A 27,610-nucleotide genomic window follows, 5' to 3' on the forward strand; every position below is an offset into this window, starting at 1 on the left:
TTGATGTTGGCTATTGGCTTGTCTTTATTATGTTTAGGTATGTGCCTTGTATCCTTGATCTCTCCAAGACTTTTATTATGAAGAGGTGTTGTGTAGCCATCCAGCAGCCAAGGATGAACTGGGTTTACCTGCAGGGAGGGCTGGAAATGAAAAAGAGGAGGGGAGTGAGAGAAGAACGAAGACAAGACAAGGTTCTGATCAAGCCTCCAAGTTTAATATTCAGCACTGCATTTATATAGGGAAAGCCCACAAAACCAATCCTTTGTTTTGCAAAGCAACGTCATCAGGCAGTCTAATCTTCTAAGTTCCTGTGTGAACTTTCATGTGCACCTAAGGCAGATGACTCCACCAAGGATGATAAGGTCCATTGTGGCAAGTGCTCAAGGTCTGTTCAGCCTGCTCAAGGCTGGAAAAGACCTGCTCAAGGCTGGGAAAGCCACAATTCCCCCCTTTCTGTTTTTTAAAGATGAGCAGTACCAGTTGCTGGATGGGGGCACAAGATTTACTTGTTTTCCATAATCCTGTCTAGGGTAAAGAGTGGCCAGTTGACCCTTCCTGTCTTAGGTCAGTGTCTATATTACCCCTTCTTACCCATCATGGAGAGCAAACATAGCATTGATGTATGTCTCTGTCTTAGGTAGATAGGAGCTCAAGAATACTCTTACCCATCTCTAACTACTGGTCTTGTATAGCACACTCTTTACCATTCAGACCAAAGGCATGAAAGACATATGAATATGCACTCAATGCATTTCTTCATAGCAGTGAATAACTGCCATGGTGAATAGCTGAGCTTGCTGAAAGCAATCCTGTATTGAGGCAACCAATCTGTTTATGATGCAAGGTCCAAAAGTTAAAAGCAACAAAATTATAATTAATGGTCAAAGCAGTGTAGAAATTAAAGTTGTAAGCCATGGGGAAGTGGAGAACCAAGATTCAAACCATTCTTGATTCTGTTCTTTTTTTCCCCTTTCCTTTTGATTACTCCTTCTCGAACTTTAGCCATAGACTCCTCTACTACATCTGAATGATCTACGTAAGAGCAACATTCTTTGTCGAAGGCTGCACATAGTCTTCCCTGTTGTAGCAATAAAAAAGCAATTTCTCTCCTGTTTTGAAGGACTACCTCAGATGAGGAGGTCAGAGATTCTTGCAAATAGGAAATCAAAGTTTCTATCCTTTCTATATCTGTACCTATGCTGTTCTAAGGAGCTCATGATTTTTTCTTTGCAAAAATCAGGGCAGAAGCATCAGTAGCTTCTCCTCCTACACTCAGAGAGCTCCTTGGCATCCAAAATTTAAAATAAAAAGCATAAATTAAAATAATTTAAAATTAAAATAATTTTGTGGTGTACAGGGATATAATTCCCCCTTTTTATTTTATGAAGATATTGTTTTAAAGTTCCATGGACTTTTTCCACAATACCTGTCCTTTAGAATAATAAGGGAATATGGGTAATATACATTTGTCATAATTTATTGGTATGAATCTTTGAGGATTAACACCATTATGTGGTACATGAAGAAATTGAGGGTACTGAGCACAAGTCTTTAAAATTTGATGTGCATATGCTCTAGAAATACAAATTTTTGTCTTAACTATTACTATTTTGATGATGTAAATAAAGAGATTTTTTAGCTAATTGTTCCTGTAAGGCCTATAATCTGCCTGGTATACAAATCTGCTGTGGCATTGCCCAGGGGTCCAGGCAATCCAGTATGAGCTCTTAAATGTCATATATGATAAAGAATAGTACATGTTTCTTAAATTAAGCTGTATTTGTATAAATATCTGTAAAATTTGAGAATTAGCAGTATTTAAAAAGGAACAATTTCAAGCAATTGTAAACCATGAGCTATATATTGGTTATCAGTATACAAATTAAAAGCTTAATTTTTCAACATTTCAAAAACAGTGGCTAGAGCACATAATTCAATAATTTGTGAAGCAGGAGGGAAACTTAAGAGAATAAACATGTGATCCAATTACATATGTTTCTCTCCTATTAGATGAACTGTTTATAAATATAGTAAATGCATTCCTTATTGGCTGCAAGCATAAATTTACAGAAAATATAAAACTATGAATAGAGGCAAATTCTAATATCTTGTCTTTTGGATAATGATTATCAAAATTGGCCTAAAGTGTTTACCATGCAATAGGCCAAATATCAGTATTCTGCATTAACCAATTTAATTGCTGTTTGAAATAAGGAATAGATGTTTCAAGTTCTTTCCCAAAATACTTTCATGTCTCTATCTTACAATTCTGTATTAAGACAGCAACAGCTTCATAATAGGGTGTTCAAACTTTACTTGGAAATGAAGAAAGATGAATTCTGGTCCCTTTTGCCAAAAAAATCCCTTATGAAATTATGAGGAGACAAAAGAACTGGATAAAAAGCAGTGTGTCCAGTGTGGAAAGCAGTGAATTAAAGCCTCAGGGTGATCACAGAAGATGTCAGCTGGAGCCAGGCATTTGATTTTCAGGAAGGAATGAAGCAGAGCTGGAAAGCAGGAGGCACTGAGGTCAATCCAATGAGCATTGGGGTTACATCTATGTCCTTTGGGTGAACCAGAGGTTTCAGGTTGAAGTTCTGTAAAATGCTGGTTAGGAACAGGAACAGCTCCATGCGTGCCAGGCCTTCTCCTGCACATATCCGTTTCCCTGTGTAAAAATGTCAAAGAGGTAACTATGCCTTATTCACAAGTGTGAGCCTGAGACATACAAAACTCTTAACTAATATTGGAGGTTAAGAATAACTGTTGAGTTATTAGATGTATGGTTAGATAGACAAATGGCTGAGAAGATACCCTATCAGGCAAGCTGACAAAAGTGGGTCACATTTATTTCCTAAAGAGCATGCAGTCTTAAGGAAATAGCAAGAGCAATAGAATATGGTTGCAGAGCATTCAACTCAGGTCCTTTTTAACAGAAGCAAGTTATCTTAACTGCTGATTCACGTCTTCAAACCCATTCTTACTTTTGTAAAAATGGCCCATTCTAGAAAGTTGAAGGTACATGCTCAAAATGACTTATGGGAACTGAGGAGCTATTGGCAAATGATGGCTTTTGAGAGAAGGAGAGCTAGTTTAATAGTGGATGTGGCCCCTGGTAGGTTACCAAAGTTGCAGTGGATGACTCTATACTCATACACACAGTAGCATCATATAGAAGACTCAGTGGGCACATGAATTTGGGAGAGAGAATGGTGCTGGGGCTTATGGGAGGACTGTAGGGATAAAGTGCTAGTGAACTTGTTTATAACATAGGATACAAGTAAGAAACATTCATAATAAATACATACTTTTAAATATTCTGCATTTTTTTCTTGTTCTCTATCACTAATGGGTAGGTGTGTGCGGAAGCTCCTTTATAGAAGCAGGGGAAAGAGGGACAATATAGGGGTTTTACAGAGGGGAAACCCGGAAGGGGGATAACATTTGAAATGTAAATAAATAAAATAACCAATGAAAACATTTGAAGAAAGAATGTGATGTTTCTTAACATTTCCCTGGGATAGTGATGTGCCATTCTCTCTTACTGCACTAGTAAAACTGTATCACCATGTTCACTCATCTGTTTTTCTGACTGAGCTTGATTTTTGGAGTTTCTCTGTGTTTTTAGACACCTGTTTCAGCTTAAGCAAGCCAGGATGTGAGGAAGGAGCAACAAGAATGAAGAAGCCAAAATATGGCAGTCTCCAAATTCATGATAAGTGAATAAAGCCTACATGGGTTTTAACTTCCAGAAGAAGTCATTAACGACCTCTTGGTGTCTTTGTGATATAGCTAAAGGCAGAATGCAAATAGCATAAAGTCTTGTTTTCTCAAATTGTCATAAATGATTGTGAAAACTAAGGTATCCCTTTTAAAATCTTTTGACAGGGAGCATGTTTCAACAAGGGCAATGCCTGGGCACTTGGAATATGCTCCTGATTATGCATAAATTACAAATTTACTAACCATATGGGAGACACCATGTAAGGCCCAAAACAGACACAATGTGCCCGCCTTTTGGCCAGTTTATGCTGGCTAATTTTATGTCAACTTGACTAAAGCTAGTGCTATTTAGAAACAGGGAAACTCATTCATGAAAATGCCTGACCAGACTGCCCTGCAGGTAAGCCTGTGTGTCCATTTTTTGGATTGATTTTTGATGTGGAAAGACAATGTGCACAGTGTCAGTAGTGACACTTCTCAGTTTGTGGTCCTGGGTTTCTTTAGTAAGCAGGCTGAAGGAAACTTGTTAGCAACACTCCTCTATGGCCTCTACATCATTTCTAGATTCCAGATAAGTGTCTTGAATTTCTGTTCAGATTTCCTGATGTTAGAGTACAAATTTCAAGATGAAATTTCATCTCCAAATTGTTTTGGTCATTGCGTTTTATGACACCAACTGAAACTGTAAATCACACATATGAAAATGAGTTTGCATTACCTGTTGAGAATGGCATGAAGTAGTCACTTTTTTTAAACTTTCCATTCTCATCTAGAAAGTGCCCAGGGTCAAACTTCTCTGGGTTGGGGAACTCCTTGCTATCACACAGCACTGATGACAGTGATGTTATTACAGTTGTTCCCTGGAACAACACACAACAGAGACACCAAGTTACAAAGAAATTATGGAGCTAAATCATATTAAGAAAATAACTTAGTTTACTGTCTCTTCCATAAAAGGGGTTAATTTTTTTTAATTACCAGGCTTTTCCTTAAAAGCCTATACTTAGAAATACTGAAATATCTGAATGAAATGGATTATTTTGTAGATAGATACCATATACCAAAGTCAAATCAAAATCAGGTAACCTGTCTTACCAATTTCATATCCCCTAAGGAAAGAGTAGCAGTCATTAAAACCTCCCAACCCAAAATAGACCAGGGCCAGATGGTTTTAGTTCAGAATTCTAGCAGACTTTTAACGAAGAGCCAATACCAGTATTCCTCAAATTATTCCATAAAATATAAACAGAAGAAACACTACCGAACTCATTTATGAAGCCACAATCACCCTGATACCTAAACCACACAAAGATGCAACAAAGAAAGGCGACTTCATACCAATTTCTCTTCTGAATATTGATGCAAAAATACTCAATTAAATACTAGCAAAAGGAATCCATTAACATATCAAAACCATAATTCACCATGATAAATTAGCCTTTATCCAATGGATGCAAGGATGGTTCAATATATGGAAATCCACCAATATATTCTGTTGTGGGCCATATCTGCCCTGCCACTGGGCATGGCTTCTTGGGGAGGCTGACTGAGCTTATCCCATGACACTTCTGGGAAGCACCAAGACACCAAACAAGCATGCTGGGAAAGCATAGTTTGAGATGTGGGAAAGCCAGAAACTTTTTAGGTATCCCTGGGCTTATAAAGAGAATGGAACCATGAGATTATCAGACTCTTGGATATCTAGACTCTTCTGGGACTTACAGAATAGCTGATCATGGAGTTTGGGGCCTTGGACTGGGGACAGTCTCTAGTCTGGGGCTGAGGGGAAGGGAGCTCCAATTTGTCACAGAGGTGGGTGATTGTCCTTAGTTTAGTGGAGGCATGCTGGAAGAGCAGAGGGGTCTTGTATAGGAGAATGGGCTGTGGGTCTATAGACAAAGACCTTCTTCTGGTTCCTCATGATTGGTCTGGATGAAAGCAACAGTCCATGTTTAACCATATAGTATATTAGATGTTCATGGTGGAAAATGAATGCATAAACCCTTTCTCAGGGTCTATCCTGAGATCAAATACTTTTTGCAGGAAGGAATGTCTGGGAAAGAAAGCTTATTGGCTAAGCCCTCAGGGCGTATAGTTACTTCATTAGGAAGGAGAAATCTGTTTTGGGCCTATCTGACCACAGGACAACTTTCTTATTTGAGGAACATGGCACCTGGTCCAGTGTAGGAGTCTGTCAGGGAATGACAAGTTGCCTATCTCAGGTTTGTGCTCACTGAGTCTTCCAGGTCTCAACCTGCTCTATCCACCAAGCATCCTGGCATGGTTTTATTTCACACAATCCATTATATGAATAAACTTGAAGGAAAAAAAACCCATGAACATCTCATTAGATGATGAAAAAGCTTTCAACAGAATCCAATGATCCTTCATGCTAGATATCTTGGGAAGATCAGGAATTCAATGTACGTACCTAAATTATGTTTATTATGTTTATTGTTAAAGCAATATAGAGCAAGCCAATAGCCAACTAGAAGCAATCCCACTAAAATCAGGAACAAGACAAGGCTGCCTGCTCTCTCCATATCTATTCAATATAGTGCTTGAAAATTTAGCTAGAGCAATAAACAACAAAAGGATCTCAAAGGGATACAAATCTTAAAAGAAGAAGTCAAGGTATCACTATTTGCAGATGATATGATGGTATATGTAAATTCTACCAGAGAACTCTTACAGGTGTTGAACAACTTCAATGAAGTATCTGGATATAAAATTAACTCAAAGGATTCAGTGACCCTCCTTTATACAAATGATAATTGGATTGAGAAAGAAATTAGAGAAGTAACACACTTCACCACAGACACAAATAACATAATATATCTTGGTGTAATTCTAACCACACAAGTGATAGACTTCTAAGAGTAGAGCTTCAAGTCACTGAAGAATGAAATCAAAGGATCTTGTGTCGTGGGTCCCTCAGAGACCAGTCTGCACAGGTGAGAATGCGGACTGCAGAAGCGACACAGCTTCTGGGACAGACCCTGTTTTGGGCTCCAGACATCCGGGCACCTTCCCTGAAGAGGAGAGGTATCCTCCTGGTAGGGCTATGACTGCTGGAGCAGGTGAGGGAACCATCTTGTGTCCTGGTTCCCTTGGAGACCAGTCTGCACAAGTCAGCTCTCAGACTGCGGAGGGTGAGTGCGCGAACTAAAGAAGTGACACAGCTCCTGGGACAGGCAGAAGCAACACAGCTTCTGGGACAGACCCCTTTTTGAGCTCCAGATATCCAGGCACCATTCCCCATCAGAAGAGAAGTGACAGCCTGGGAGGGCTCTGACTGCCAGATCAGGTGAGAGAGCCATCTTGTGTCCAGGGTCCCGTGGAGACCAGTCTGTGCAGGTGTGTGTGCAGACTGCAGAGCAAACACATCTTCTGGGACAGGCCCTGTTTCAGGCCTTCATCTTCAGCCAGGAAGCAGGTCTGAACACCAGAACTCTGCACCTTCCCTGCAAGAGGAGAGCTTGCCTGCAGAGTGTACTGTGACCACTGAGATTCAGGAGAAATCTGGACTCCCAGGACTGCTGATAGAGGGCAACAGAATTACAGGAGGATCAAACTCCAACCAGAGACAACTATAACAACTAACAGCAGAGATTACCAGATGGCAAAAGGCAAATGTAAGAATCTTACTAACAGATACCAAGGCCACTCACCACCATCAGAACCCAGCACTCACACCTCAGCCTGTCCTGAATACCCCAACACATCCGAAAAGCAAGACTGAGATTTAAAATCATATCTCATGATGCTGGTAGAGGACTTTAAGTAGAGCATTAATAACTCACTTAAAGAAATACAGGAGAACAATGCTAAACAGGTAGAAGTCCTTAACGAATTACAGGAAAACACAACCAAACAGGTGATAGAATTGAACAAAACCATCCAAGACCTAAAAAGGGAAATAGACACAATAAAGAAAACCCAAAGTGAGGCAACGCTGGAGATAGAAACCCTAGGAAAGAAATTAGAAATCATAGATGTGAGCATCGGCAACAGAATACAAGAGATGGAAGAGAGAATCTCAGATGCAGAAGATTCCATACAAAACATGGACACAACAATCATAGAAAATGCAAATGCAAAAGGATCCTAACTCAAACAATCCAGGAAATCCAGGACACAATGAGAAAATCCAACCTACATATAATACGAGTAGATGAAAATGAAGATTTTCAACTTAAAGGGCCAGCAAATAGCTACAACACAATTATAGAAGAAAACTTCCCAATCCTAAAGAAAGAGATGCCCATGAACATACAAGAAACCTACTGAACTCCAAATAGACTGGGCCAGAAAAGAAATTCCTCTGAACACATAATAATCAGAACAACAAATGTACTAAATAAAGATAGAATATTAAAAGCAGTAAGGGGAAAAGGTCAAGTAACATATAAAGGCAGGCCTATTAGAATTACACCAGACTTCTCACCAGAGACTATGAAAGCTATATTATACAGACACTAAGAGATCACAAATACCAGGCCAGGCTACTATACCCAGCAAAACTCTCAATTACCATAGATGGAGAAACCAAAGTATTCCATGATAAAACCAAATTCACACAATATCTTTCCATGAATCCAGCCCTTCAAAGGATAATAACGGGAAAACACCAACACAAGGACAGAAACTATGCCCTAGAAAAAGCAAGAAAGTAACCCTTCAACAAACATAAAAGGAGACAGCCACAAGAACAGAATCCCAACTTTGTCAATAAAAAAATAAGAGGAAGCAACAATTACTTTTTAAAAATTTCTCTTAACATCAATGGACACAATTCCCCAACAAAAAGACATAGACTAATAGACTGGCTACACAAACAGGACCCAATATTTTGGTGCTTACAGGAAACCCACCTCAGGGAAAAAGACAGACACTACCTCAGACTGAAAGGCTGGAGAACAGTTTCCCAAGGAAATGTCCAAAGAAACAAGCTGGAGTAGCCATTCTAATATTGAATAAAACTGACTTCCAACCCAAAGTTAACAAAAAAGACAAGGAGGAGCACTTCATACTCATCAAAGGTAAAATCTACCAAGATGAACTCTCAATTCTGATTATATATGCTCCAAAAGCAAGGGTAGCCACATCATTAAAGAAACTTTAGTAAAGCTCAAAGCACACATTGCACCTCACACAATAATAGTGGGAGATTTCAACATTCTACTCTTATCAATGATCAGATCCTGGAAACAGAAACTAAACAGAGACATATGGACACTAACAGAAGTTATGATATAAATGGATTTAACAGATATCTACAGAACATTTTATCCTAAAACAAAAGGATATACTTTCTTCTCATCACTACATGGTACATCCTCCAAAATTGACCATATAATTGGTCAAAAAACAGGCCTCTACAGATACAAAAATACCTAAATTATCCCATGCATCCTATCAGATCACTACGGACTAAGGCTGATCTTGAATAACAGCATAAATAATAGAAAGCCAACATTCACATTGAAACTGAACTACACTCTACTTAATGATACCTTAGTGAAGGATGAAATAAAGAAAGAAATTAGACTTTTTAGAGTTAAATGAAAATGAAGCCACATCATACCCAAACTTATGGGAAACAATGAAGGCAGTCCTAAGAGGAAAATTCATAGCCCTGAGTGCATCCAAAGAGAAACTAGAGAGAGGACACACTAGCAGCCTGACAGCTCACCTAGAAGCTCTAGAACTAAAGGAAGCAAATTCACACAAGAGGTATAGACGGCAGGAAACAATCAAACTCAGGCCTGAAATCATCCAAGTGGAAACAAAAAGAACTATTCAAAGAATCAACCAAACCAGGAGGTGGTTCTTTGAGAAAATCAACAAGTTAGATAAACCCTTAGCCAGATTAATTAGAGAGCACAGGGACAGTATCCTAAATAACAAAATCAGAAATGAAAAGGGAGGCATAACAACAGAACCTGAGGAAATCCAAAACTCACCAGATCCTACTACAAAAGACTATACTCAACAAAACTAGAAAATCTGAATGAAATGGACACCTTCCTAGATAGATACCAGGTACCAAAGTTAAATCAGGATCAGATTAACAATCTAAACTTTCCAATTTCCACCAAAGAATAGAAGCAGTCATCAATAGTCTCCCAACCAAAAAAAGCCCAGGATCAGATGGGTTTAGTGCAGAATTCTAACAGACCTTCAAAGAAGACCTAATTCCAACTCTCCTCAAACTATTCCACAAAATAGAAACAGTAGGCACTCTCCCCAATTCATTCTATGAAGCCACAGTTACTCTGATACCCAAATCACACAAAGACCCAAAAAAGAATGAGAACTTCAGACCAATTTTCCTTATGAATTTTGATGAAAAAAAAAAACTCAATAAAATCTTTGCAAACCGAATCCAAGAACACCTCAAAATGATATTCCATCTTGACCAAGTAGGCTCCATTCCAGTGATGCAAGGATGGTTTAATATACAGAAATCCATCAATGTAATCCACTATATATACAAACTCAAAAACAAAAACTACATGATCCTCTCATTAGATGCTGAGAAAGCATTTGATAAAATTCAACACCCCTTCATGATAAAAGTCTTAGAAAAATCAGGAATTCAAGGTCCATACCTAAACATAATAAAAGCAATATACAGCAAACCAGTAGCCAACATCAAACTAAATGGAGAGAAACTTGAAGCAATCCCACTAAAATCAGAGACTAGACAAGGCTGCCCAGTTTCTCCCTTCCTATTCAAAATAGTACTTGAAATCCTAGCCAGAGCAATTCGACAATAAAAGGAGATCAAGGGGATGCAAATTGGAAAGGAAGAAGTCAAAATGTCTCTATTTGCATATGATATGATAGTATATATAAGTGACCCTAAAAATTCCACAAGAGAACTCTTAATCTTGGTAAACAGCTTCAGTGCAGTAGCTGGATATAAAATTAACTCAAACAAATCAATGGCCTGTCTCTATAGAAAGCATAAACAGGCTGAGAAAGAAATTTGCCAAATAACACCCTTCACAATAGTCACAAATAATATAAAATTCCATGGTGTGACTCTAACTAGGGAATTAAATGATCTCTATAAAAAGAACTTCAAGTCTCTGAAGAAAGAAATTGAAGAAGATCTCAGAAGGTGAAAAAATATCCCATGCTCATGGATTGGCAGGATTAATATATTCAAAATGGCTATTCTGCTGAAAGCAATCTACAGATTCAGTGCAATCAAAATTCCAACTCAATTCTTCACTGAGATAGAAAGGGAAATTTGCACATTCATCTGGAATAATAAAAAACCCAGGAATAGCAAAAACTATTCTCAACAATAAAAGAACCTCTGGTGGAATCACCATGCATGACATTAAGCTGTACTACAGAGCAATTGTGATAAAAACTGCATGGTAGCCGGGCGTGGTGGCACACGCCTTTAATCCCAGCACTCGGGAGGCAGAGGCAGAGGCAGGCGGATTTCTGAGTTTGAGGCCAGTCTGGTCTACAAAGTGAGTTCCAGGACAGCCAGGGCTACACCGAGAAACCCTATCTCGAAAAACCAAACCAAACCAAACCAAACCAAAAACAAAAACAAAAACAAAAAACAAACAAACATAAAAAACCTGCATGGTACTGGTATAGCAACAGACAGGTAGATCAAAGGAATAGAATTGTAGACCCAGAAATGAATCCACATACCTATGTTCACTTGATCTTTGACAAGGGAGCTAAAACCATCCAGTGGAAAAAAGACAGCATTTTCAACAAATGGTGCTGGAACAACTGGTGGTTATCATGCAGAAGAATGCAAATTGATCCATTCTTATCTCCTTGTACAAAGCTCAAGTTGTAGTGGATCAAAGACCTCTGCATAAAATGAGAGATACTGAAATTTATAGAGGAGAAAGTGGGGAAATGCCTTGAAGTTATGTGCACAGCGGGAAAATTCCTAAACAGAACAGCGTTGGCTCTTGCTGTAAGATCAAGAATTCACAAATGGGACCTCATAAAATTTCAAAGCTTCTGTAAGGCAAAAGACACTGTCAATTAGACAAAAAGGCCACCAACAGATTAGGAAAGGATTTTTACCAATCCTAAATCTGATAGAGGACTAATATTCAATATATATAAAGAGCCCAAGAAGCTGGACTTCAGAAATTCAAATAACACCATTAAAAAATGGGGCACAGAGCTAAACAAAGAATTCTCAACTGAGGAATACGGAAAGCTGAGATGCACTTAAAAAAGTGTTCAACATCCTTAATCATCAGGGAAATGCAATCAAAACAACCCTGAGATTCCACCTCACAACAGTCAGAATGGCTAAGATCAAAAATTCAGGTGACAGAAGATGCTGGCGGGGATGTGGAGAAAGAAGGACACTCCTCCATTGTTGATGGCATTGCAAGTTTGTACAACCACTCTGGAAGTCAGTCTGGCAGTTCCTCAGAAAATTGGACATAGTACTACTGGAAGATCTAGCAATATCTCTCCTGGGTGTATACTGAGAAAACGTTCCAACTGGTAATAAGGACACATGCTCCACTATGTTCATAGCAGCATTATTTATAATAGCCAGAAGCTGGTTAGAACACAGATGTCCCTCAACAGAGGAATGGATACAGAAAATGTTTTATACTTATACAATGGAATACTACTCAGGTATTAAAATCAATGAATGTATGAAATTATTGGGAAATGGATGGATCTGGAGGATATCATCCTTAGTGAGGTAACCCAATAACAAAAGAACTTACATGATATGCACTCTCTGATAAGTGGATATTAGCCCGGAAACTTAGAATACCCAAGACACAATTTGCAAAGCACAAGAAAATCAAGAAGATGGAAGACCAACGTGTGGATACTTCATTCCTCCTTAGAATAGAGAATAAAATACCCATGAAAGGAGTTACAGAGACAAAGTTTGGAGCTTAGATGAAAGGATGGACTATCCAGAGACTTCCTCAATGGGAATCTATCCCATAATCAACCATCAAACCCAGACACTATTGCATTTGCCTGGAGGATTTTGCTGAAGGGACCCTGATATAGCTGTCTCTTATGAGGTTATTCCAGTGCCTGGCAAACACAGAAGTGGATGCTCACAGTCATTTATTGGATGGAACACAGGTCTCCCAATGGAGGAGCTAGAGAAAGTACCCAAGGAGCTGAAGGGGTCTGCAATCCTATGAACTAACCAGTACCCCCAGAGCTCGTGTCTCTAGCTGCATATGTAACAGAAGATGCCCTAGTCGGCCATTATTGGAAAGAGAGGCCCCTTTGTCTTGCAAACTTCATATGCCCCAGTACAGGGGAACATCAGGGTTAAGAAGTGGGAGTGGCTGGGTAGGCGAGCAGAGTGGGTGAATGATATAGGCAACTTTTGGGATAGCATTTGAAATGTAAATAAAGAAGAGACAAGAGCTCCGGGGTACTGGTTAGTTCATCATGTTGTTCCAACTATAGGGTTGCAGATCCCTTTAGCTCCTTGGGTACTTTCTCTAGCTTCTCCATTGGGAGCCCTGTGATCCATCCAATAGCTGACTGTGAGCATCCACTCCTGTGTTTGCTAGGCCCCTGCATAGTCTCACAAGAGACAGCTATCTTTGGGTCCTTTCAGCAAAATCTTGCTAGTGTATGCAATGGTGTCAGCGTTTAGAAGCTGATTATGGGTAGGGAAGTGGGGGGCGGTATGGGGGACTTTTGGGATAGCATTGGAAATGTAATTGAGGAAAATATGTAATAAAAAAAACAGTGGAAAAAAAAAAAAGAAATGTGCCAGTCATAGAAACTGATACTTACATCCAGAAAGCTGAAAAAAAAAAAAAAAGAAAATATCTAATAAACTAAAAAAAAAAAAAAAAAGAAGAAATCAAAGAACACCTCAGAAGTTGTAATCATTTCCCCTGCTTATAATTCAGTAGGATTAACATACCAAAAATGGACATCCTACCAAAAGGAATCTACAGATTTATTGCCATTTCCATTAAAATTCCAATAAAATTTTGTGTTGAAACATTGAAAGATCAATTCTCAATTTTATATGGAGACAAAATCCAGGATAGCTAAAACAATTCTCAACAATAAAAGAATGTCTAGAGGAATCATCATTCCTGACTTCAAGATGTAGTACAGAGCAATAGTGATAAAAACTGTATGGTATTGGTAAGGAAATAGACAGGTTGATCAATGGAGTAAACTTAAAGATGCATAAAAAGAAGGGGTTAATATAAATGAGAACAGTGATATTTCAACACAGAGAGCAGGTTAGAAACAAGGTGAAATCTGAGATCAGTCCTAGTGATGTGGCTAACCTGCCATCAATGACATTTAAAGTCAGAACTTTGGATTCTGGGAACAATACTGCTGATTCTGTTCTACTTAGCCTCAGGTTTGGGCATGAGATTCTCACTATCTGCATCTCTAGTAAATCATGTGGTCTTCACAAGTCACATAGATCATGGTTTTAAATGGAATCCCGTGTTTTGTGTGGTTAGTAATAAAAAGATTATTTAAGCAAAGTATACAATATTTAGAAGGACAAATATCTCATGTTTTTTCTCTCTTAGACAATTCATATATACAAATATAGTCATGAGATAGAGAGAAGAGTCTACTCTTTTATATGGAATCTATATATTTGTATAAATACAAATACATGGGACTCTTTGTAGGATGAAAGAGGAATAATGGAAGAGCATAGGAAGGAGGAAAGACAGAAAATAAGGATAAGTTAAATAAAATGAAACAAAATAAATTGAGAGTGATTAAGAACCTGGAAATACCCTATATATTCCACAACTTAAGAATGGATACAGGAAATGTGGTACATTTACACAATGGAATACTGTTCTGCTATTAAAAACAAGATCATCATGAATTTTGTGGGCAGATGGAATTAAAAAGCATGATCCTGAGTAAGGTTACCCAGAACCAAAAGGACATGTGTGGAATATACTCACTGATAAGTGGATATAAGCCAAAACGTTCAGAATATTCATGATATAACTCATAGACCATATGAAGCTTTAACAGGAAGGAAGGCCCAAGTGTGAACAATTCCACTTAGAAGGGGAAACAGAATAATCATGGAAGGTAGAGGGAGCGAGGGGAGGGAGGGAGGAAGGGAGAGAGGGAGGGAGGGAGGGAGGGAGGGAGGGAGGGATGGATGTGGCTGTGAGCAGTGAAGAGTTCAGAAAAGGAGGGCAGGATCAGATATTGGGGAGAGAGGATAGAGGCCTAGAGAACCAGGAGAATGAATAGAAGTATGCAGCAGAGTGGGATTGGGCATGGAAGATGGGGTCCTCTAGAAAGACCCAGAGACCTGGGATTGAGAGGCTTCCAGGATTCAGTACCAGGATGTCCTTACATGAAATGTCCAACAGTGAGGAGATAGAACTTAGAGAGGCCACCTCTAGTAGATTGACAGGTCAACCAGTGCAGGGATTGCACACCAATCCACATTTAAACACAGTGCCCCTAATGAAAGAGCTAGAGAAAGTAGCCAAGGAGCTAAAGGGGTCTGCAACCCTATAGGAGGAACAACGATATGAACTAACCATTACCCCCCAGAGCTGTGTCTCTAGTTGCATATGTAGCAGAAGATGGCCTAGTAAGCCATCAATGGGAGGAGAGGCCCTTGGTATTGCAAAGATCATATGCCCCAGTACAGGGGAATGCTAGGGCCAGGAAGCAGGAGTGGGTAGGTTGGGGAGCAGGGTGGGGGGATGGTATAGGGGGCTTGTGGGATAGCATTTGAAATGTAAATGAAGAAATATCTAATAAAAATATTAAAATAAAAATAAGCAATAAACTTTCTCATTTCACTTAGGAAAAAAATTGACTCAGAATTGTGTGCGTCTAATAGAAATGTAGGGATAAAAATGGAGCAGAGACTGAAGAGAAATCCATCCAGTGACCAGTCCAACTGGGAATCCATCCAATGGGCAAGCATTAATCTGTAACCCAGTCCCAAAAGGACATGCATGGCATGTATTCACTTATAAATTAGCCATAAAATTCAGGTACCATGCTACACTCCACAGAGCCAAAGAAGCTAGACAAGAATTGAGGCCTAAGCAATGAAGTTTAAATCTCACTTAGAAGGGGGAATTAAATAGTCATAGAAAGCAGATGGAGGGGAGGAGTTGGAAGGGAGAGGATACTGGGAGGAGAATGAGGAGTTCAGGATTAGGTATGGGGAATGACAGGAGAGATGGCTAGATGGCCATGAAAATGAATGGAATTCTGCAATCGATGGGTAAGGAGGTGAGGGGCATCTCCAGAGTGGTATAGAGAGCAAGGATACAGAACAAATCCAAGAATCAATGGAGGTGACCTTAGATATGATCACTACATTTCGGATATGGAACCTGAAGAGGCCACCTCCTGTAGCCAGGCAGGGACCCGAGTGGAGCAATAGAGACACCCACCCTCAAATGTTCAACCAAAAATCTGTCTTGTCTACAAGAAATGCAGGCACTTGGAGTAGAGCAGAGACTGAAGGAATGGCCATCCAATGAGCAGCCTAACTAGAGACCCACGCCATAAGCAAGCATCAATCCCTAACATTATTAATAATAATCTCTTATGCTTCCAGAGAGGTGCATGTTGTCTTTTGAGAGGCTATACCTAGCAGTGGACTCAGACAGATACAGACAGCCACAGCCAAATGGTGGATGGATTTTAGGGACTCTTATGGAAGAATAGGAGGAAGGATTGCAGGGATCTGAGGGGACAGAAACTCCACAGGAAGACCAACAGTGTCAACTAACTTTGACCCCCAGGCCTATCAGAATCTAAACCACCAACCAAAGAACATATACCAGCCTGACCTAGGCCTCCATGTACATATTAACAAATGTTCAGCCTGGTCCATGTGGATACCAAGCAACTGGAGCAGGGGTTATCACTAAAAGCTGATGCCCATATGTGGGAGCTGTTCTACCTGGACAGCCTTGTCTGGCCTCATTGGGGGAGGAAGTACCTAACCTTTCAGAAGTGCCAAGGTGGAGGTATGAATGTAGGTGTGTGTGTGTGTGTGTGTGTGTGTGTGTGTGTGTGTGTGTGGGCGGGTAGTGGCACCTGCTCAGAGGAGAAGGGAGGGAGTTATGGGGGAAGGATTGTGGGAGGCAGTGATCCAGACTGGAGTCACTGAGCAGGATATAAAGTGAATAAGTAAAAATAAAATAAAATATAATAAAATAAAATATAATAAAATAAAGTAGTGATGGTCACATTTTTAGTGCAATTACAGCTTTAAAAAAACAGCTTCTGAAGATGCGTGTAGATGGTTTGAGATGGTGCTAGCAGATTCTCTTCACATAATTAAACTGATATCACATAATCCTCAAATTTCTAGCAGCTGGGAATGTTCTGTATAATGCTTTTCACAGGCTGTAATCCTCTCTTTCCATTCTGTCTGTCTGCTGTCTGTCTGTCTGTCTGTCTGTCTGTCTGTCTCTCTGTCTGTGTCTCTCTCCATCTGACTGTCTGTATCTCTCTCCATCTGACTCTGAATATGAAAACTCAACTTAATATGTTTTAAATAAAAAAAAATGAAAGAATATTTTTGGTTTGCGGAAAACCTGTGAAAATTACATTTAAGATTCCATAACTGTGGTCTACAGCCCTCCTCATTTGTTTGCAGAGCATCAGTGACTGCTCTCTCCTACAATGAGGGAACTCAAAGGACTAGCAGCATTTTCATGCCTTATTGCATTGGGAATGCTGCAGGCAAAGTTGATTGTTTCTTATCTTAGCCTGCTATCTCTTCTGAGATCTTTGGCTCCAGGTGGACAAAGAAAGTCACATATTTGTGACATCTTTGTTATTGTAAAAGACTGTGATCACAGCTACTTCAGGATGTTTATTTCTGTACCAGGATTTTTATGAAGGAAAAGAGTGTATTACTCTAGTTCACTAGACCCAACAGAGAACAGTCACATCACGAACAGCTAGCAAAGCCGTGAAGGAGTTTGAGTTAGGAGATGCAACACTCTAAATATGACAGTAAACCTGAGGAGGGAATCAGGGATATAGGTCACTCCTGTCATATTCTTTATATTTACATATATGAATGTTTTCCAGTCATATCCAATTCTACATCAGGGGCAGAGTTCTACATTAATGACATCCCAAGGAAGAAGATGTTAGATCAAATTCAAATGAATTCATTTGCTTAGAGTAGTTATAGTTAGTGATAAAACATTAGCCAATACATTGATTGCAACTATGGGTGCAGAAAGTAAACTTGAAAGAATGTACACAGTTGTATAACTTAAATTCATGTCAAAGTAAGAGATTACACTCTTATTCTGATAACAACTAAAAATCTCAAGACATCAATCTTGACTACAGTCTTAAACCTTCAAGTTATACTGCTTGTTGATCAGAAATAAAACTGGCTAGTCTATTACATTAGTTGAACCTCTTCATTCAATCATTTCTTTCTTATAGTATTTATATCTACATCAGCTGTTTTCTGGGAGGGTTACATGAATGAATAGCTTGTTATTAATTTGAGTTATTTTACTTCTTTCTATTCAATTATGTATCATCATCATTGGATTTTAGTGAGTGTAGAATTTAAAAAGCAGGTCTGTTAAGTGTTATCTGTAATTTATTGACAGGTGCAATAGTAACATAAGCAGAAAATAATAAGAAGAATATGAAAAATACATACAAATATTAACTAAGAAAACACTTTGAAATTCCACATACTCTTACAGATAAGTAAGTAGAAAAATTAGTTAACTTTTCCAGGGTAATTAAAGTAAGAAAAAATAAAATAATGAGATCAATTGTTTCTACAATCCATTTAAAAATGCAAAGACATTAGAAAAATTATAGTAAGAGCATTAACTATTTAGTAAAAGTCTGAGAACATATTTCAATAAAAGTCTAAGAAAATAAGCTACATCATTGAAAAGAAAGTATTACAACAGAAAAAATAAACAGTCCAAATAAAGGAGTGACACAAATGTAGGGATGAATTGAATTCTGGATATAAACTCTTTGTAATTAATTGTTAATATTTTAATGATTCTAAAAATGTCCAGAAAAGTTTTTGGAAAGATCAAGAAAAAGTTGGGACACAAACATGGCAATGTAAGCACCTAGGCGTTACTAAAATATCTGGAAAGAAGAGCAAATGTGGAAACAACACTGCTATGTCCCTGCCTCCTGTAGATCTGCTCTCCCATCCGTGAATCAGCATAAGGCACTCATAGCACTATATGACTCTGTGGACTGGAATCACATTGTGAACCTAGGAGCATCAAAAGCATAGAGATGCAAAAACATAAGCTTACCTTGGGGATGTAGTAGTTCCTGAATTTAATGTCACAGGTCACTTCATGGGGCAGGCTGTTGGGGACAAGGTCAATGAATCTCTGGACCTCATGAATCACAGCATCTGTATAGGGCATGTGGCTCCTGTCCTGCATGCAGGGGCTTCGGTGCTTGCCGATCACATGCTCAATTTCTTCTTGGACTTTAGCTTATTGGTCACAGTGAGAGGTGTTGGAAAAGGAGAGATGTGACATGTATTTCACAACAATGCAGGTCTATCTAGGGCATAATGAAGGTGCCTTAAAGTGTTATTTACTAGTAAAAGTTTTGAAAAAACCTCCGATCAGTACACACACACACACACACACACACACACACACACACACACAGACACAAACAGTACAGACCACAGTACACACACCATAAACATTGCAATTGTATCCATACCACTCACCTACTAGTTAGAACTTGTGTGTAAAGCATTTCCCCCCTTCCTCTGTCTATAAATACACATTTATACATGTGAATTTGCACACATTTACTTAGGCATTGGAGGCAGGATGACATTCTTAGATTCTTAGGTGTTCTTCAGGAGTCATTCTCCTTGTTTCTTCACAGATTCTAAGACCCCTCAGTGAATTGATTATGCTAGAACATCTTTCCAGTGAACACCTCAGTTCTCTTGTCTTCATATATCCAGTGTTAAGATTACAAGCATGTCAGGCATTTAAAATGGGCTCTGGGAAATGTGGCATGTTTGTTACAATAATGCAAGGTTACCCAGGGCATGGAGTCTATGCCTCAGCAGAATTATAAACATATATTTCATGATCAAGAATAAATTTCAGTGTACAGAACTGCTATGACATAGATTTATAATGCTGTCCTATAAAATTAGGATTATTACTCATTAGAATGTATTTATTATTTAGAGTCATAATAAAATATAAGTAATTAAATATTTTAAGCAATAAATTTAAGTATCGTTATCTGTCATGATAGCCATTGATAAAAGACATTTGGAATATCTGTTAAAATTCAATATTTATTTTTAATTTATGTGCATGCATGTGTAGTTTGAAACTATTTTCTCCAACTCTTTTCTCATTGTGCAACAGTGACAAGATTCAAGTAAAACCTATTTGTTTTGTATGGTGCCTACCACCTGCCTGGGAACTGAGAGCCCATAGTCTCTACATTTCTTAATCACCCTCCTCATTACAGACAGTGAAACAAAAAATGAAATACTGAGATGTTAAATGACATCATGCAGGTGGCTAGCCAGCATCTTATCAGTATCTTACAAGAGCGCAGTGGTTCAACACCTGTATCATCCTCACCTGTGACATGTGGGTACTTCAATAGGAGTAGGAGAGCATATCTCAGTGTTGTGCTTGTTGTCTCTGTCCCAGCAGAAAAAAGATCAGTCACTGTTATTGCCAGGTGTTCAAGCCTATTTTTCAATGGATGATTGCCGTCTTCCTAAGAATGGTTTGATACAATAATTTTATTTATTTATTTATTTATTTATTTATTTATTTATTTATTTAATGAACACAAAACTACAACAAATCTACAATATTGCACAACTTCATTTTGTGGCCAACACACTGCCTCTAAATGTACAACAGTGGTCAAATCTAATATGGCTTTTCAGATACTGTGGTATTGATTGCCTAAATTTCATTTTTATATTTATATTTCTTCATTGTCTAAAATTAAATTACAAAGATTATTTGCCCAGGTGTGTGTATGTTTGTGCGTACAATGTTTGATAAGTCTATAGAAAGTATGGAAAAAAGGAAGATGAATTTGTTTATCTTTGTCTATTTTCTAATAATAAACTCTGTTTTAAAATCTGTTTAAATAGTTCATATGATAAACATAATAAAAACATAGGCAGACACTTGGCTCTAATGCTTTATGCCTAATATAATACTTCAACACAGAGTTACAAGAAGTCTCTTTGTACCTAAGTTCAATAGATTCTTGATAGAGTACTCCTAACTAGATTTCTTTTTATTTGTGAGGAAACTTAAATTAATATCAAGTGGAAAACTACAGATTTGGTATTAGAGGTGTGGCAAACATTTTATGGAGAATTTGCTATTAACATTTAAAAAAGTTATTCATGGACTCAAATTGCTGTAGAATTACCATTAAGTTCAAATAGTGTAAGAGTTAAGAAAGCATATCTAGCAATATTATATTGACACAGTGAATATGACCTGGGTCCATCGAATGTGTTATCAACTAGCAACATGGTCCATGAAATAGGGAGGGATGGAAGGACTACCTGATCTGAGGAGACATAGGTCACAGAGAAAAATTGATAACCACTCATGACCATCAAGGGATAACAGAGATGCTAGGAGAAAGTCCCCTATACCTCTCTCTGCCCTGATCCCCTACCCACCTACTCCTGCTTCTTGGCCCTGGCATTCCCCTGTACTGGGGCATATAAAGTTTGCAATACCAAGGGGCCTCTCTTCCCAGTGATGGCTGACTAGGCCATCTTCTGCTACATATGCAGCTAGAGATATGAGCTCTGGGGGTACTGGTTAGTTCATATTGTTGTTCCACCTATAGGATTGCAGACCACTTCAGCTCCTTGGGTGCTTTCTCTAGCTCCTCCATTGGGGGTCCTGTGTTCCATCCAACAGCTGATTGTGAGCATGTATTCACCAGGCACTGGCATAGCCTCATATGAGACAGCTATAACAGGGTCCCTTCAGCAAAATTTTTCTGGCATATGCAATAGTGTCTAGGTTTGGTGGCTGATTATGGGATAGATCCCTGGGTAGGGTGGTCTCTGGATGGTCCATCATTTCATCTTAGCTCCAAACTTTGTTTCTGTAACTCCTTTTATGGGTATTTTGTTACCTATTCTAAGGAGGAACGAAGTATCCACCCATTGATCTTCCCTCTTCTTGATTTTCTTGTGTTTTGCAAATTGTATCTTGGGAGTTCTATGTTTCTCGGCTAATATCCACTTATCAGTGAGTGCATATCTAATGACTTTTTTGTGATTGGGTTACCTCACTAAGGATGATATCCTCCAGATACATTTCTTTGTCCAAGAATTTCATGAATCCATTGTTTTTAATAGCTGAGTAGTACTCCGTTGTGTAAATGTACCACATTTTTTTGTATCCATTCTTTTGTTGAGGGACATCTGGATTCTTTCCAGCTTCTGGCTATTATAAATAAGGCTGCTATGAACTTAGTTGAGCATGTGTTCTTATTACCAGTTGGAACTTCTTCTGGGTATATGCCCAGGAGAGGTATTGCTGGATCTTCTGGTATTATTATGTCCAGTTTTCTGAGGAACTTCCAGACTGACTTCCAGAGTGGTTGTACAAGCTTGCAATCCCACCAGCAGTAGAATAGTGTTCCTCTTCCTCCACATCCTTGCCAGTATCTGCTGTCACCTGAATTTTTCATCTTAGCCATTCTGACTGGTGTGAGATGGAATCTCAGGGTTGTTTTGATTTGCATTTCCCTGATGATTAAGGATGTTGAACATTTTTTCAAGGTCCTCTCAGCCATTTAGTATTCCTCAGTTGAGAATTCTTTATTTAGCTCTGAACCCCACTTTTTAATGGGGTTATTTGAATTTCTGGAGTCCAGCTTCTTGAATTCTTTGTATATATTGGATATTAGTCCCATTTCAGATTTAGGATTGGTAAAAATCCTTTCTCAATCTGTTGGTGGCCTTTTTGTCTAATTGACAGTCTCTTTTGCCTTAAAGAAGCTTTGCAATTTTATGAGGTCCCACTTGTCAATTCTTGATATTACAGCACAAGCCATTGCTGTTCTGTTTAGGAATTTTTCTCCTGTGCCCATATCTTCGAGGTTTTTCCCTACTTTCTCCTCTATTAATTTCATTGTCTCTGGTCCTATGTGGAGGTCTTTGAGCCACTTAGACTTGAGCTTTGTACAAGGAGATAAGAATGGATCAATTTGCATTGTTCTATATGATAACTGCCAGTTGTGCCAGCACCATTTGTTGAAAATGCTGTCTTTTTTTCCACTGGATGGTTTTAGCTTCCTTGTCAATGATCAAGTGACCATAGCTGTGTGGATTCATTTCTGGGTATTCAAATCTATTCCATTGATCCACCTGTCTGTCACTGTACCAGTACCATGCAGTTGTTATCACAATTGTTCTGTAGTACAGCTTAATGTCATGCATGGTGATTCCACCAGAGGTTCTTTTATTGTTGAGAATAGTTTTTGCTATCCTAGCTTTTTAATTTTCCATATGAATTTGCAAATTGCCCTTTCTATTTCAGTGAAGAATTGAGTTGGAATTTTGATGGGGATAGGTGCACTATTTCTAAATGCATTAAATAATACTACAGTGCATTCAAAATACATTTATTTGCATCATATGTTAGTTTTATCTGTTTAAAAAATGAAACAACTCTTTAAAATGATTGAGAGATTAAATGCAATTTTTGTATGAGTACCCACTGGCTTCTTTTTGAAAGTGTTAACCAGATATAGCTGTCTCTTGTGAGACTATGCCGGGGCCTAGCAAACACAGAAGTGGATGCTCACAGTCAGCTATTGGATGGATCACAGGGCCCCCAATGGAGGAGCTAGAGAAAGTACCCAAGGAGCTAAAGGGATCTGCAACCCTATAGGTGGAACAACATTACGAACTAACCAATACCCCGGAGCTCTTGACTCTAGCTGCATATGTATCAAAAGATGGCCTAGTCGGCCATCACTGGAAAGAGAGGCCCATTGGACATGCAAACTTTATATGCCCCAGTACAGGGGAATGCCAGGGCCAAAAAGTGGGAGTGGGTGGGTAGGGGAGTGGGGGGAGGGTATGGGGGACTTTTGGGATAGCATTGGAAATGTAAATGAGGAAAATACTTAATAAAATATTAAAAAAAGAAAGTGTTAACATATCTTAAAATTCAAATGGAAATGTAAAGGATCCAGAATGGCCAAGCAGTCTGGCAAACTGAGTACTGACGTTGAGGAGCTCACATTTGAAATACTGTTAAAATGTTTAAGGAAAGAGTACATGTGAACTGGATTGCTAGCAAAGGATATAAAGAGAGATAAATGGAGCAGAACTCTCCATTAATCATGGATATTTATCACTGACTGCTTTTTTAACTGAGAATATCTCAGAAACTGTAGGGAAACTGTGTTTTTCCCAAATTACACAATACCAACAGTTACTCCTGAGAACATGCCCAAATAATTCCCATTTCTATCCCCACTGAGGCAAATTAATTGGAGATTATATTCAAAGCTTTACTCTTTCATCTACCCACTCTTACCAAGGTACACATCTTCCTACATCATTTAGTCCTTTCAAGATCCCCTTTATATCAGTACAAGTATGTCACTATCAATTTTAACCTATAGGATGTTAGTGATCCATCCCTGTGGTATGATGATATCTGTGTTCATGGTAAGATAGGACAGTTCATGATGTGTGAGTAAGTTGGAATTTGTTTCATCCCATCTACCTTTTCTGTTGCCTTTCTACTCACAAGATGGTTTTAAATTCTTTCTTTTGTTTGTAATTTAAAAACCAGTGTCAATTAACAAATTAATTCTATTTCTTCTATTCATATTCAAACAAAATAATAATTACTAAATTGTTTTTCACATAGTATTGTTATGATTTTAGACATCATTTGAAATTAGTGAGTATTCAGTGAACTGTAAAGAACTGGGTCAATTTAGTAATTGTATAAATGTGTATAAACTCTTTACCTGGCCTCCATTAATTAGGAAATAATCAATAAAGTCCCGAGGAATTGTAACATCCAATGATTCTTCATGTTCTTTTATTTTCTCCAAAAGGAAATTTTTAATATAAGCATAATTTTTAAAAACTTTGTTATGACTTCCTGGACAATAATCAAGCAGAGCAGGAAATGTATTGCAAACCTATAGGGAAATTCAAGAATTTAGTAAATGAATAAATTGTAATGAAGTAAGTAAGGTATATTTATATCATACCACATGATTCATTTGCATTGATAGATCAAAATATGTACTTTAGTTCATCTTAAGTAGGTAGTTTTTTTCATATATGCTAATTCTCTATTCTAATAGAGAAATATGAGGGAAAATTACTGCCCAAATGACCAAAGAACATAGCAAAAATTTCACACTCACATATCTTTTTTGTGCAAAATATGTTCATGTCTGTTCTTTGATAGCTCCAAGAACACTAATCTCGTGTTTGAAATATCACATATGTAAATTACTTACACTGATACTCTACAGAAGAACTTAAAATGCCTGGGTGACTTGATTTACATAAGAAATTTAATACCTGAAGATTTTATTCTTACCAAGCAGTTTTTTACACAAAAGAGTTTATGCCTTAAAATAAACTATATACCAAAACCCATGTGGGGTTTTCTATACAGTCATTCTTTATGCAGTTTTCATGAAAGGCTAGTTCAGCATAAGACAATTCTGGGAGGATGCTTATGATCCACACAGAATGGAATCATGCACCTTGTAACTTCCTCTTACCCTGTAAACTAGAGTTCTTGCTTATGCGCCAAGCCACTGACGTAACTGCTCCTTGGCAGCTTTCATTGCCACCCATATTCTTTCTCCTTTAAGAGAATACTCTTTCTGTACTAAGATATTCCTTTCTGGTAATATGATGAAGATGTGTGTAATTGTTGAAAAAAGGCCAATAAATTTAAATAGTAGAAGAATGTCTTAAGAATTACTTGACAACTTTCTAGAAGTGAATACAGTACTTAAACAAAAGATTTCTGTGGAAGTTAATTGGGAAATCAATAGATAGGAAGCTAGCAGGCCAAAGATATCCTGGCATTGCCCCTTCTGATTTTCCATTTGTATAGCAAGAAGTTTAGAACTTGCTTCCAAATATTCTTTCCATAATATGTTAGTCAGAACTGTCATGTCTGGTCACCTCACTACTTGGTCTTTGTTCAATCTGACCCACAAGTAAGAAAGAGCAAAAGATGTTCTCAGAGTCAAGGAATCATGACTTCACCTGCAACCAAGGGGTGCTCATTATCTTGGTTATTTCATTCAGTTTTTCCATCAAGTTAAGAAAATCCTGATCTTTATAATCAAAACGATCCTGGAAAATAATTGAGCAGATGACATTGCAGGGAGCACAGCCCAGGATGAAGGTAGGATCACAGGGTGAGCCTGAAAATTTGGAAACAATTGTAAAATACCATTAAAATACACATAGAAGACACCATGCCCTTGTTATCATGTTAAGACACTTGATAAATTTTATGCTACAATTATGATAAGGGCAATGCATGGCTTGGCCATTCACTGGATCATTAACAGGAGACCTATACACCTCATTAAGAAATACTTCAAATAGGATAGGAACAAATCACTCATACAGCCATACCTAGATCAAGAAGTAAATGCCACGTTCTAAACCTGCACTTACCATTGGTTTTCCTAAGTTCCTCCATAAGGCAACGTGCTTCCTCTTGAACACGGTCCTCAATGCTCCTTTTTCCCATGCCTAAATTCCTCAGAGTCATGAGTGAGAAGCGCCTTGTGTTTTTCCATACATTTCCTTTACTAAATATAATGCCTAAAGCAATAAGAACAGATGGTAGTGAGTATATTCTGGAGAAAGGAGAAGGAGATGCCTGGTGGCAGACATAGTATCCCAAACTGTGCCTCAGGAGCAGAGATGGCCTCTGCTTACCACCCTTTAGCTTACTATGCATACTATGCAGTACATGTATATTTACCCATTCCATTAGTAGCTTTATCAAAAACGGGGAGCCTTCCTCTTCCAGCAAACTCCTCCCCATGGTCAACCAGAGCTTCCTTCACTGCCTCATAGCCATGCAAGACCACTGTCGGCTTCCTGCCCAAATAAAGAGTATACACAGGGCCATAAACTTTTGATAACTAGAAATCGAAAGAAAATGAAAATGTTAGGAAAATGTAACTGCATTCTCAATGGTATTAAACACTTTTAGACTGGTAATAGTACTGTGTTATAATAGAAAATGTTTAGAAAATAAGGATTTGAATAAGCATAACTTTAATATTATGTGATTATATTATAAAAGTCAATGATATAAGTGTTCTTCAACCTGGAACGTTGTTCATTACTAATTTCCCAACCAGGACTAGTGACGAGGGAATTACATTACAGTTTCCTACTTAATGAACATTTTAAAATAATATTGCTCCACTGATAGAATTTTATTGAAAGCATCATGACTTATATATCCCCGTACAAAATACTGGAGAAGCATAAGGCATACTTACATTGGTGAAGGTTTGGCAGATGTCCTTTACATCTATCTGAAAGATGTTTCCAATAATTGGAAGAGGAGTGGGGCCAGGAGGGAGCTTCCCTCTTTCAGAGCTCTGTCTCCAGAGTGAGAGGAGAAACAGACATGAGAGAGTGAGCACCAGGACCAGGATTGGATCCATGGAGATTCTTCTTACTGACACAGCGGTGATTGAGGGCAGCTTTTTCTTTTGTAGTGTAGCTCCAGATCAATCCATTGCACTTTGGAATGTTCTTGACTAATCAAACATTGTTTAATCTCTCTTTCAACTAGACTTTGCTACAATACTAAGACAAACAAGAACT

At 38.2% G+C, this 27,610-nt stretch overlaps 1 protein-coding gene across 3 annotated transcripts; it reads right to left on the reverse strand.

Moving 5' to 3' along the window:
- Positions 1-192: 192 nt before the first annotated feature.
- Positions 193-27,490, reverse strand: LOC110286013 (cytochrome P450 2C50). 3 transcript variants are annotated; one of them, XM_021152465.3, is made up of 9 exons: positions 27,280-27,489; positions 26,751-26,913; positions 26,438-26,587; positions 26,018-26,178; positions 24,748-24,924; positions 20,343-20,484; positions 19,023-19,210; positions 4,442-4,583; positions 193-2,668 (listed from the first exon to the last, which is right to left on the reverse strand). In XM_021152465.3, exons 1-9 carry the CDS (start codon positions 27,445-27,447, stop codon positions 2,487-2,489), a joined length of 1,473 nt encoding a protein of 490 aa, XP_021008124.2. In that variant the 5' UTR covers positions 27,448-27,489; the 3' UTR covers positions 193-2,486. The 3 variants fall into 3 exon arrangements, with proteins under 3 accessions (XP_021008124.2, XP_021008126.2, XP_021008127.2); XM_021152467.3 differs by having other exon boundaries at positions 26,751-26,869; positions 27,280-27,372; XM_021152468.3 differs by lacking the exon at positions 4,442-4,583 and having other exon boundaries at positions 27,280-27,490.
- Positions 27,491-27,610: the final 120 nt, after the last annotated feature.

The sequence above is a fragment of the Mus caroli genome, unplaced genomic scaffold, assembly GCF_978045245.1.
Source record: "Mus caroli unplaced genomic scaffold, Mus_caroli_1 scaffold_20, whole genome shotgun sequence".
Lineage (NCBI taxonomy): Eukaryota > Metazoa > Chordata > Mammalia > Rodentia > Muridae > Mus > Mus caroli.